This window comes from Trichomonas vaginalis, chromosome III, assembly GCF_026262505.1.
Source record: "Trichomonas vaginalis G3 chromosome III, whole genome shotgun sequence".
Lineage (NCBI taxonomy): Eukaryota > Parabasalia > Trichomonadida > Trichomonadidae > Trichomonas > Trichomonas vaginalis.
Window position 1 is genome coordinate 26,488,914 of NC_067205.1, and position 14,311 is coordinate 26,503,224.

Here is a 14,311-nt window from a genome sequence, read left to right on the forward strand (position 1 = left end):
CAAATATCCTTCAATAACGTTTCATCTACTTCATTCAGTACCTCATACTCATATCCTCTGAAATAGCTGTAAATGTCATCTCTTTCGTCAAAGAATCTCATGCCTGACTTCATAAGATAGTTCTTGTTCTGACCCGCTTCATAAATCATCAGTGCGTTCACATCCTTCTCCTCAATACGTCCTACATAAACACTCTTCATGAGCTTATTGAATTCCTTGCTATCTACTGACACAAGTGTTGTTGTGTCTCGTATTCCATCATAATCTTTCACTAGATATGTCATACGTGCTCCGTCAATAACGACAACACATCTTCTTAAGTCATTTATAACACTAGCTATGTCAATACCGTCCTCACTCATGTACTTATTTCTTCCTCAAGTCCTTTAGTGTGAAAGTGTCTCTAAGTTCTATTTCAAGCAATTCATTTACACATCCTTTGCAATACTTCTCTATAAAATATTTCTGTCGTTCTTTACTAAGTTTCTTAACAGCTCTGAAGAACCATGTGTTTTGACTCAAACATCCTTCACAACTTCTCTCATTCATTCCTAGTTCTTTCATGTCATTATCTTCAACCTCTATGGTCTCATTGACTAAGGTCAAAGGGTTCTTAGTCATTGCTGGTCTTATCTGAAACAATGTTTGTGCAACAGGTTTAACTAGTTCAGCAACGTCCTTCCTTAATATGAATAGCTGTTTCCACTCATCTTTGCTAACAGTTCTTTCATAACCACTGACAGTAATGATTTCATTTGCTGACCTTAGACACTTATGTTCTATCATTTGTATTGCTTTTGTGTAAGGCTTTCGTGAGCATAGGTTGTATATGTCATTCCTGCAATGTTCATTCATGCCAATAGTACTAAATCCTTTCTTTGCTGTTGAGTGCATAATATCCATTAGTTCCTGTGTTCGTATTGCTGTCTCATAAAATACAACAAGACCTTTGTCATCTATGACGTACTTACCGAAAACATTGCTTATATTCTTTAACCATGAAATAACATCCTCATTCATGCTGTCAAACATGAAGTAAGGTCTTACATACTCTTCACTTATAAGATACTCCACAAAGTACTTGTTAAGCTCTATGTCCTCGTGAGCGATTTCATTAGGTTTGATATTAGTTCCTTTTGTCATTGCTGTCATGTACTTCACTCTCATAGTTCCTTTCAATAGCGTAAAAATACTTCATTGTTTCATAACTGCTCTAAATTCTGTTCAAAATTCGTACAACATAACTTTTTAACATTAGTGAAAGAACATGAGCGAAACAACAACATCTAACATTACAGAAGAAGTCAATGACAATGCCGATGAAAACATTACAGAAGGAGCTAGTGAAAATATTGACGAGTTCAGTGAGGAAGAAGATATTGAGGACGTCAATGAGAACGTTAGTGGGGAACAAACTCAATGGGAAACATTGAGAAATCATGAAGATTATGAGATTTGTACGACATATCCTTTTACTATTCGTCGAAAGAAAAACAAACATATTAAGAGTGAATGCTTAAATAATCATGGTTATATTGTGCTTAGTTTAAACAACAAAATGTACTTAAAGCATAGAATTATTGCAGAACAGTGGATTGAAAATCCAAACAATTTGAAAGAAATAGACCATATAAATCATGATAGAACGGACAACAGAATCTCAAACCTTCGTTGGTGTTCTAGATCTGAAAATAATAGAAATAAAAGCAAGTATGGCGATATAGTTTATGAGTTCGTTGATGAAATATCTGACGAAGCTGTTGAAATAACAGATTATGGTAAGCATTCGTTTGAGTTCTACTACTATGTTGAGAATGAGGACGCATTCTATTATTATACAGGTCTTAACTATCGAAAACTTCATATAAACTTTACAAAAACAGGTGCTGCTTATGTTTGTATGATAGATACAGAAAACAAGAGTGTAATCTTATTCATAAACAAATTCAAACGCTTGTACGGCTTCATGTAGGACAAACATTATTTTTCAACACTAACGCCAACACTTAGGACAAACATTCATGACTAACATTACTGTATAACATAAATGATTTATCAAGGTTTCATCGTAAATGATTTGTCAAGATTTCTTCATCGTAATGAACGTATATGCTTTGTCATGATTTCTTCCCTCGGTTTTCAGAGGGAAGCAATCATATGAGGAAATTCTTCTAAAAGTTCTTTTGAACGTAAATGTTTTGTCATGACTTCATCGTAAATGTTTTGTCATGACTTCATCGTATATGCTTTGTCATGACTTCTTCGTAAATGTTTTGTCATGACTTCATCGTATATGCTTTGTCATGACTTCATCGTATATGCTTTGTCATGACTTCATCGTATATGTTTTGTCATGATTTCATCGTAAATGTTTTGTCATGACTTCATCGTATATGTTTTGTCATGACTTCATCGTAAATGCTTTGTCAAACATAAACGTATATGTTTTGTCATGACTTCATCGTATATGTTTTGTCATGACTTCATCGTAAATGTTTTGTCATGACTTCTTCGTAAACTCTATGTCAAACATGAACGTATATGTTTTGTCAAAACTTCTTCGTATATGTTTTGTCATGACTTCTTCGTATATGTTTTGTCAAAACTTCTTCGTATATGTTTTGTCATGACTTCTTCGTATATGTTTTGTCATGATTTCATCGTTAATGCTTTGTCAAAACTTCATCGTATATGTTTTGTCATGACTTCATCGTAATGAGTGTAAATGACCCAACAATAATGTTTATGTTAGAATGTTAGATCTAACACCTTTTCTAACATGTTTTCTAACATGATTTCATCGTATATGCTTTGTCAAAACTTCATCGTATATGTTTTGTCATGATTTCATCGTAAATGTTTTGTCATGATTTTATCGTATATGTTTTGTCATGACTTCATCGTATATGTTTTGTCATGACTTCATCGTATATGTTTTGTCATGACTTCATCGTAAATGTTTTGTCAAAACTTCATCGTAATGAACGTATATGTTTTGTCATGACTTCATCGTTAATGCTTTGTCAAAACTTCATCGTATATGTTTTGTCATGACTTCTTCGTATATGTTTTGTCATGACTTCATCGTAATGAGTGTAAATGACCCAAAAATAATGTTTATGTTAGAATGTTAGATCTAACACCTTTTCTAACATGTTTTCTAACATGTTTTGTGAAGAATATAACAACCGCCGGAATTCAGACGGTTGCTTTTTATACAAAATTCACGCAGGAAAATTCTTGAGTTTTGGTTGAAAGAATACGGTGGAGCCAAAAGTGGCTCAACCTCAAAACAAACATTTTGTGAGCTTACTAAGGCATTTATGAATGAATTCAAAGGTATTTGCATACATCCTGACCTCGTTCATTTTGTTGTTGAATTCAGCAAAAATAATGTTTAGGGTAGATGGTTTTTAGGTGTCACTACGTCACCATGTCACCAGGTTAATTAACTTCTCTTAAAATTACTGACAACATGACATTTAGACAACAGTCCAGGAAATAAACTTCTTCGTATATGTTTGTCATGACTTAATCGTAAATGTTGTTTCATGATTTAATCGTAAATGTTTTGTCATGATTTCATCGTATATGTTTTGTCAAGGTTTCTTCGTATATGTTTTGTCATGATTTAATCGTATATGTTTTTGTCAAACATGAACGTAAATGTTTTGTCAAACATGAACGTAAATGTTTTGTCATGATTTAATCGTAATGAGTGTAAATGACCCAAAAATAATGTTTAGGTGAAGAGATGAGATCTCACCTCTTTTCTCACCTCTTTTCTCACCTCATGAATTTTCATGATTTCTTCGTAAATGATTTGTCAAACATGAACGTAAATGTTTTGTCATGATTTCTTCATCGTAATGAGTGTAAATGTTTTGTCAAACATGAACGTAAATGATTTGTCATGATTTCATCGTAAATGTTTTGTCAAACATGAACGTAAATGTTTTGTCAAACATGAGTGTAAATGTTTTGTCGAAACTTCATCGTAAATGTTTTGTCATGATTTCATCGTAATGAGCGTATATGCTTTGTCAAACATGAGCGTAAATGTTTTGTCATGACTTCTTCATCGTATATGTTTTGTCATGATTTCTTCATCGTATATGTTTTGTCATGATTTCATCGAAACTAAACGTATATGTTTTGTCAAGACTTCTTCGTATATGTTTTGTCATGACTTCTTCATCGTAAATGTTTTGTCATGACTTCTTCATCGTAATGAACGTAAATGACCCAAAAATAATGTTTAGGGTAGATGGTTAGATCTAACCTCATTTCTACCCTCATTTCTACCCTCATTGAATTTTCATGATTTCTTCATCGTAATGAGCGTATATGCTTTGTCATGATTTCATCGTAATGAGCGTATATGCTTTGTCAAGACTTCTTCATCGTAATAAGCGTAAATGTTTTGTCATGACTTCTTCATCGTATATGTTTTGTCATGACTTCTTCATCGTACATGTTTTGTCGAAACTTCATCGTAAATGATTTGTCATGATTTCTTCGTTTATGCTTTGTCGAAACTTCTTCATCGTAATGAGCGTATATGTTTTGTCAAGACTTCTTCATCGTATATGTTTTGTCGAAACTTCATCATCGTAATGAGTGTATATGCTTTGTCATGATTTCTTCATCGTATATGTTTTGTCATGACTTCTTCATCGTAAATGTTTTGTCATGATTTCTTCATCGTACATGTTTTGTCATGATTTCATCGTAAATGCTTTGTCGAAACTTCTTCATCGTAATGAGCGTATATGCTTTGTCAAACATGAGCGTATATGTTTTGTCATGATTTCTTCATCGTAAATGTTTTGTCGAAACTTCTTCATCGTAATGAGCGTATATGCTTTGTCAAACATGAGCGTATATGTTTTGTCATGATTTCTTCATCGTAAATGTTTTGTCAAGACTTCTTCATCGTAATGAGTGTAAATGTTTTGTCATGACTTCTTCATCGTATATGTTTTGTCATGATTTCTTCATCGTAAATGTTTTGTCAAGACTTCTTCATCGTAATGAGTGTATATGCTTTGTCAAACATGAACGTAAATGATCCAAAAATAATGTTTAGGGTAGATGGTTAGATCTAACCTCATTTCTACCCTCATGAATTTTCATACGGAATCTCTTCGTACATGTTTTGTCATGATTTCTTCATCGTAATGAGCGTAAATGACCCAAAAATAATGTTTAGGTGAAGTGGTGAGATCTCACCTCTTTTCTCACCTCATGAATTTTCATGACTTCTTCATCGTAATGAGCGTAAATGTTTTATCAAGGTTTCTTCATCGTACATGTTTTGTCATGATTTCTTCGTTTATGCTTTGTCAAACATGAGCGTAAATGTTTTGTCATGACTTCTTCATCGTAATGAGCGTATATGCTTTGTCATGACTTCTTCATCGTAATGAGTGTAAATGTTTTGTCATGACTTCTTCGTACATGTTTTGTCATGACTTCTTCATCGTAATGAGTGTAAATGTTTTATCAAGGTTTCTTCATCGTACATGTTTTGTCATGACTTCTTCATCGTAATGAGCGTATATGCTTTGTCATGATTTCATCGTATATGCTTTGTCGAAACTTCTTCATCGTAATGAGCGTATATGTTTTGTCATGACTTCATCGTAATGAGCGTAAATGACCCAAAAATAATGTTTATGTTAGAATGTTAGATCTAACACCTTTTCTAACATGTTTTCTCACCTCATGTTTTGTCATGACTTCTTCATCGAAACTAAACGTATATGTTTTGTCATGACTTCTTCGTAAATGATTTGTCGAAACTTCTTCATCGTAATGAGCGTATATGTTTTGTCATGACTTCTTCATCGTAATGAGTGTATATGTTTTGTCAAACATGAGCGTAAATGATTTGTCAAACATGAGCGTAAATGTTTTGTCATGATTTCTTCATCGTAAATGATTTGTCAAAACTTCATCGTAATGAGTGTATATGTTTTGTCATGATTTCATCGTACATGTTTTGTCATGATTTCTTCATCGTAATGAGCGTAAATGTTTTGTCATGACTTCTTCATCGTAATGAGTGTATATGTTTTGTCAAACATGAGCGTAAATGATTTGTCAAACATGAGCGTAAATGTTTTGTCATGATTTCTTCATCGTAAATGATTTGTCAAACATGAGCGTAAATGATTTGTCAAACATGAGCGTAAATGTTTTGTCATGATTTCTTCATCGTAAATGATTTGTCAAACATGAGCGTAAATGTTTTGTCATGATTTCTTCATCGTAAATGATTTGTCAAAACTTCATCGTAATGAGTGTATATGTTTTGTCATGATTTCATCGTACATGTTTTGTCATGATTTCTTCATCGTAATGAGCGTATATGTTTTGTCATGACTTCTTCATCGTAATGAGTGTATATGTTTTGTCAAACATGAGCGTAAATGATTTGTCAAACATGAGCGTAAATGTTTTGTCATGATTTCTTCATCGTAAATGATTTGTCAAAACTTCATCGTAATGAGTGTATATGTTTTGTCATGATTTCATCGTACATGTTTTGTCATGATTTCTTCATCGTAATGAGCGTAAATGACCCAAAAATAATGTTTAGGTGAAGTGGTGAGATCTCACCTCTTTTCTCACCTCTTTTCTCACCTCATGAATTTTCATGACTTCTTCATCGTAATGAGCGTATATGTTTTGTCATGACTTCTTCGTTTATGTTTTGTCATGATTTCTTCATCGAAACTAAACGTATATGTTTTGTCATGACTTCTTCGTAAATGATTTGTCGAAACTTCTTCGTAAATGATTTGTCGAAACTTCTTCATCGTAATGAGCGTATATGTTTTGTCATGACTTCATCGTAATGAGCGTAAATGACCCAAAAATAATGTTTATGTTAGAATGTTAGATCTAACACCTTTTCTAACATGTTTTCTAACATGGAGGATTTCATTAGATATAAATATTCTTCCTTCATTTCATTCTATACACAATTTACATCATAGACGATTTAATAGATATAATACTTTACTGTTTCATTAGATATAAATATTCTTCCTTCATTTCATTCTATACACAATTACATCATAGACGATTTAATAGATATAATACTTTACTGTTTCATCTGATATAAACATTATTTGTTGAAAGTATCCTAAAAATATTTGATGGACTTTAACTAAAATAATGTTTAGGGAAGAATATTTATATCTAATGAAATCCTCCATGTTAGAAAACATGTTAGAAAAGGTGTTAGATCTAACATTCTAACATAAACATTATTTTTGGGTCATTTACGCTCATTACGATGAAGTCATGACAAAACATATACGCTCATTACGATGAAGAAGTTTCGACAAATCATTTACGAAGAAGTTTCGACAAATCATTTACGAAGAAGTCATGACAAAACATATACGTTTAGTTTCGATGAAGAAATCATGACAAAACATAAACGAAGAAGTCATGACAAAACATATACGCTCATTACGATGAAGAAGTCATGAAAATTCATGAGGTGAGAAAAGAGGTGAGAAAAGAGGTGAGATCTCACCACTTCACCTAAACATTATTTTTGGGTCATTTACGCTCATTACGATGAAGAAATCATGACAAAACATGTACGATGAAATCATGACAAAACATATACACTCATTACGATGAAGTTTTGACAAATCATTTACGATGAAGAAATCATGACAAAACATTTACGCTCATGTTTGACAAATCATTTACGCTCATGTTTGACAAAACATATACACTCATTACGATGAAGAAGTCATGACAAAACATATACGCTCATTACGATGAAGAAGTTTCGACAAATCATTTACGAAGAAGTCATGACAAAACATATACGTTTAGTTTCGATGAAGAAGTCATGACAAAACATGAGGTGAGAAAACATGTTAGAAAAGGTGTTAGATCTAACATTCTAACATAAACATTATTTTTGGGTCATTTACGCTCATTACGATGAAGTCATGACAAAACATATACGCTCATTACGATGAAGAAGTTTCGACAAAGCATATACGATGAAATCATGACAAAGCATATACGCTCATTACGATGAAGAAGTCATGACAAAACATGTACGATGAAGAAACCTTGATAAAACATTTACACTCATTACGATGAAGAAGTCATGACAAAACATGTACGAAGAAGTCATGACAAAACATTTACACTCATTACGATGAAGAAGTCATGACAAAGCATATACGCTCATTACGATGAAGAAGTCATGACAAAACATTTACGCTCATGTTTGACAAAGCATAAACGAAGAAATCATGACAAAACATGTACGATGAAGAAACCTTGATAAAACATATACGCTCATTACGATGAAGAAGTCATGAAAATTCATGAGGTGAGAAAAGAGGTGAGAAAAGAGGTGAGATCTCACCACTTCACCTAAACATTATTTTTGGGTCATTTACGCTCATTACGATGAAGAAATCATGACAAAACATGTACGATGAAATCATGACAAAACATATACACTCATTACGATGAAGTTTTGACAAATCATTTACGATGAAGAAATCATGACAAAACATTTACGCTCATGTTTGACAAATCATTTACGCTCATGTTTGACAAAACATATACACTCATTACGATGAAGAAGTCATGACAAAACATATACGCTCATTACGATGAAGAAGTTTCGACAAATCATTTACGAAGAAGTCATGACAAAACATATACGTTTAGTTTCGATGAAGAAGTCATGACAAAACATGAGGTGAGAAAACATGTTAGAAAAGGTGTTAGATCTAACATTCTAACATAAACATTATTTTTGGGTCATTTACGCTCATTACGATGAAGTCATGACAAAACATATACGCTCATTACGATGAAGAAGTTTCGACAAAGCATATACGATGAAATCATGACAAAGCATATACGCTCATTACGATGAAGAAGTCATGACAAAACATGTACGATGAAGAAACCTTGATAAAACATTTACACTCATTACGATGAAGAAGTCATGACAAAACATGTACGAAGAAGTCATGACAAAACATTTACACTCATTACGATGAAGAAGTCATGACAAAGCATATACGCTCATTACGATGAAGAAGTCATGACAAAACATTTACGCTCATGTTTGACAAAGCATAAACGAAGAAATCATGACAAAACATGTACGATGAAGAAACCTTGATAAAACATTTACGCTCATTACGATGAAGAAGTCATGAAAATTCATGAGGTGAGAAAAGAGGTGAGAAAAGAGGTGAGATCTCACCACTTCACCTAAACATTATTTTTGGGTCATTTACGCTCATTACGATGAAGAAATCATGACAAAACATGTACGAAGAGATTCCGTATGAAAATTCATGAGGGTAGAAATGAGGTTAGATCTAACCATCTACCCTAAACATTATTTTTGGATCATTTACGTTCATGTTTGACAAAGCATATACACTCATTACGATGAAGAAGTCTTGACAAAACATTTACGATGAAGAAATCATGACAAAACATATACGATGAAGAAGTCATGACAAAACATTTACACTCATTACGATGAAGAAGTCTTGACAAAACATTTACGATGAAGAAATCATGACAAAACATATACGCTCATGTTTGACAAAGCATATACGCTCATTACGATGAAGAAGTTTCGACAAAGCATTTACGATGAAATCATGACAAAACATGTACGATGAAGAAATCATGACAAAACATTTACGATGAAGAAGTCATGACAAAACATATACGATGAAGAAATCATGACAAAGCATATACACTCATTACGATGAAGAAGTCTTGACAAAACATTTACGATGAAGAAATCATGACAAAACATATACGCTCATGTTTGACAAAGCATATACGCTCATTACGATGAAGAAGTTTCGACAAAGCATTTACGATGAAATCATGACAAAACATGTACGATGAAGAAATCATGACAAAACATTTACGATGAAGAAGTCATGACAAAACATATACGATGAAGAAATCATGACAAAGCATATACACTCATTACGATGATGAAGTTTCGACAAAACATATACGATGAAGAAGTCTTGACAAAACATATACGCTCATTACGATGAAGAAGTTTCGACAAAGCATAAACGAAGAAATCATGACAAATCATTTACGATGAAGTTTCGACAAAACATGTACGATGAAGAAGTCATGACAAAACATATACGATGAAGAAGTCATGACAAAACATTTACGCTTATTACGATGAAGAAGTCTTGACAAAGCATATACGCTCATTACGATGAAATCATGACAAAGCATATACGCTCATTACGATGAAGAAATCATGAAAATTCAATGAGGGTAGAAATGAGGGTAGAAATGAGGTTAGATCTAACCATCTACCCTAAACATTATTTTTGGGTCATTTACGTTCATTACGATGAAGAAGTCATGACAAAACATTTACGATGAAGAAGTCATGACAAAACATATACGAAGAAGTCTTGACAAAACATATACGTTTAGTTTCGATGAAATCATGACAAAACATATACGATGAAGAAATCATGACAAAACATATACGATGAAGAAGTCATGACAAAACATTTACGCTCATGTTTGACAAAGCATATACGCTCATTACGATGAAATCATGACAAAACATTTACGATGAAGTTTCGACAAAACATTTACACTCATGTTTGACAAAACATTTACGTTCATGTTTGACAAAAACATATACGATGAAATCATGACAAATCATTTACGTTCATGTTTGACAAAACATTTACACTCATTACGATGAAGAAATCATGACAAAACATTTACGTTCATGTTTGACAAATCATTTACGAAGAAATCATGAAAATTCATGAGGTGAGAAAAGAGGTGAGAAAAGAGGTGAGATCTCATCTCTTCACCTAAACATTATTTTTGGGTCATTTACACTCATTACGATTAAATCATGACAAAACATTTACGTTCATGTTTGACAAAACATTTACGTTCATGTTTGACAAAAACATATACGATTAAATCATGACAAAACATATACGAAGAAACCTTGACAAAACATATACGATGAAATCATGACAAAACATTTACGATTAAATCATGACAAAACATTTACGATTAAGTCATGACAAAACATATACGAAGAAGTTTATTTCCTGGACTGTTGTCTAAATGTCATGTTGTCAGTAATTTTAAGAGAAGTTAATTAACCTGGTGACATGGTGACGTAGTGACACCTAAAAACCATCTACCCTAAACATTATTTTTGCTGAATTCAACAACAAAATGAACGAGGTCAGGATGTATGCAAATACCTTTGAATTCATTCATAAATGCCTTAGTAAGCTCACAAAATGTTTGTTTTGAGGTTGAGCCACTTTTGGCTCCACCGTATTCTTTCAACCAAAACTCAAGAATTTTCCTGCGTGAATTTTGTATAAAAAGCAACCGTCTGAATTCCGGCGGTTGTTATATTCTTCACAAAACATTTACGCTCATTACGATGAAGAAGTCTTGACAAAACATGTACGATTAAATCATGACAAAACATATACGAAGAAGTCTTGACAAAACATGTACGATGAAATCATGACAAAACATGTACGATGAAATCATGACAAAACATTTACGATTAAATCATGATAAATCATTTATGTTATACAGTAATGTTAGTCATGAATGTTTGTCCTAAGTGTTGGCGTTAGTGTTGAAAAATAATGTTTGTCCTACATGAAGCCGTACAAGCGTTTGAATTTGTTTATGAATAAGATTACACTCTTGTTTTCTGTATCTATCATACAAACATAAGCAGCACCTGTTTTTGTAAAGTTTATATGAAGTTTTCGATAGTTAAGACCTGTATAATAATAGAATGCGTCCTCATTCTCAACATAGTAGTAGAACTCAAACGAATGCTTACCATAATCTGTTATTTCAACAGCTTCGTCAGATATTTCATCAACGAACTCATAAACTATATCGCCATACTTGCTTTTATTTCTATTATTTTCAGATCTAGAACACCAACGAAGGTTTGAGATTCTGTTGTCCGTTCTATCATGATTTATATGGTCTATTTCTTTCAAATTGTTTGGATTTTCAATCCACTGTTCTGCAATAATTCTATGCTTTAAGTACATTTTGTTGTTTAAACTAAGCACAATATAACCATGATTATTTAAGCATTCACTCTTAATATGTTTGTTTTTCTTTCGACGAATAGTAAAAGGATATGTCGTACAAATCTCATAATCTTCATGATTTCTCAATGTTTCCCATTGAGTTTGTTCCCCACTAACGTTCTCATTGACGTCCTCAATATCTTCTTCCTCACTGAGCTTGTCAATATTTTCACTAGCTCCTTCTGTAATGTTTTCATCGGCATTGTCATTGACTTCTTCTGTAATGTTAGATGTTGTTGTTTCGCTCATGTTCTTTCACTAATGTTAAAAAGTTATGTTGTACGAATTTTGAACAGAATTTAGAGCAGTTATGAAACAATGAAGTACTTTTACGCTATTGAAAGGAACTATGAGAGTGAAGTACATGACAGCAATGACAAAAGGAACTAATATCAAACCTAATGAAATCGCTCACGAGGACATAGAGCTTAACAAGTACTTTGTGGAGTATCTTATAAGTGAAGAGTATGTAAGACCTTACTTCATGTTTGACAGCATGAATGAGGATGTTATTTCATGGTTAAAGAATATAAGCAATGTTTTCGGTAAGTACGTCATAGATGACAAAGGTCTTGTTGTATTTTATGAGACAGCAATACGAACACAGGAACTAATGGATATTATGCACTCAACAGCAAAGAAAGGATTTAGTACTATTGGCATGAATGAACATTGCAGGAATGACATATACAACCTATGCTCACGAAAGCCTTACACAAAAGCAATACAAATGATAGAACATAAGTGTCTAAGGTCAGCAAATGAAATCATTACTGTCAGTGGTTATGAAAGAACTGTTAGCAAAGATGAGTGGAAACAGCTATTCATATTAAGGAAGGACGTTGCTGAACTAGTTAAACCTGTTGCACAAACATTGTTTCAGATAAGACCAGCAATGACTAAGAACCCTTTGACCTTAGTCAATGAGACCATAGAGGTTGAAGATAATGACATGAAAGAACTAGGAATGAATGAGAGAAGTTGTGAAGGATGTTTGAGTCAAAACACATGGTTCTTAGAGCTGTTAAGAAACTTAGTAAAGAACGACAGAAATATTTTATAGAGAAGTATTGCAAAGGATGTGTAAATGAATTGCTTGAAATAGAACTTAGAGACACTTTCACACTAAAGGACTTGAGGAAAAATAAGTACATGAGTGAGGACGGTATTGACATAGCTAGTGTTATAAATGACTTAAGAAGATGTGTTGTCGTTATTGACGGAGCACGTATGACATATCTAGTGAAAGATTATGATGGAATACGAGACACAACAACACTTGTGTCAGTAGATAGCAAGGAATTCAATAAGCTCATGAAGAGTGTTTATGTAGGACGTATTGAGGAGAAGGATGTGAACGCACTGATGATTTATGAAGCGGGTCAGAACAAGAACTATCTTATGAAGTCAGGCATGAGATTCTTTGACGAAAGAGATGACATTTACAGCTATTTCAGAGGATATGAGTATGAGGTACTGAATGAAGTAGATGAGAACGTTATTGAAGGATATTTGAAACATGTTCACGATGTCATATGTAATGAGGATGAAGAGCTTTATGAGTATGTTTTGAACTGGTTCGCCTACATCGTTCAAAATCCTTGTGGAAAGACTGGAACAGTACTTTTGTTAATAGGAAAGCAAGGAACTGGTAAGAATGTACTTAGTAATGTTCTATGCGAGCTCATTAGCAAGTACGCCAACAATAATATAACGGCAATAGAGAATGTGGTTGGTAGATTCAATGCTGCTATTGAGAACATGAAGCTCATCGTATGCAATGAACTAAGCTCATGCGATACGTCTAAGGTCATGAACCACGACGCACTAAAGTCAATAGTAACAGAGACTCAGTTGGACTTAAATCAGAAGTGTCAGCCAGTAAGAAAGATAGAGAATGTTTGTAATATCATCATGATATCTAACAACTTCAACTCAGTAAAGATTGACAAAGACGACAGAAGATTTGTTGTCATTGACGTAAGCAGCAGATACAAAGGAAATTACGAATATTTCTCAAATCTCATTGAAAGCTTTAATGAAGAGTTTTATTCAAACTTACTGACGTACTTCATGAGGAAAGATTTAAGTGAATTTGATGTAAGGAAGATACCATTCACCAGGGCTAAACAAGAACTCATCGAAAT

The 14,311-nt window shown here is 33.1% G+C and overlaps 3 protein-coding genes across 3 annotated transcripts, besides 2 other annotated features; 2 read left to right on the plus strand and 1 right to left on the minus strand.

Annotated features, from left to right (window-relative positions):
• Positions 1-645: part of a mobile genetic element that runs on past the window's edge.
• A 622-nt stretch (positions 646-1,267) lies between these two features.
• On the plus strand, positions 1,268-1,972 carry TVAGG3_0768940 (His-Me finger endonucleases family; the record flags this gene model as incomplete). The annotated part of the gene is made up of 1 exon (XM_051245907.1): positions 1,268-1,972. One exon carries the CDS (start codon positions 1,268-1,270, stop codon positions 1,970-1,972), a length of 705 nt encoding a protein of 234 aa, XP_051092494.1.
• Positions 1,973-11,708: 9,736 nt separating this feature from the next.
• TVAGG3_0768950 (HNH endonuclease family) lies at positions 11,709-12,413 on the minus strand (the record flags this gene model as incomplete). The annotated part of the gene is made up of 1 exon (XM_051245908.1): positions 11,709-12,413. The coding sequence occupies one exon, from the start codon at positions 12,411-12,413 to the stop codon at positions 11,709-11,711; it is 705 nt and encodes a 234-aa protein (XP_051092495.1).
• Positions 12,414-13,035: 622 nt separating this feature from the next.
• Positions 13,036-14,311: part of a mobile genetic element that runs on past the window's edge.
• TVAGG3_0768970 (uncharacterized protein) lies at positions 13,317-14,264 on the plus strand (the record flags this gene model as incomplete). The annotated part of the gene is made up of 1 exon (XM_051245909.1): positions 13,317-14,264. A coding segment is annotated over one exon (948 nt), but the record flags the coding sequence as incomplete, so codon positions are not given.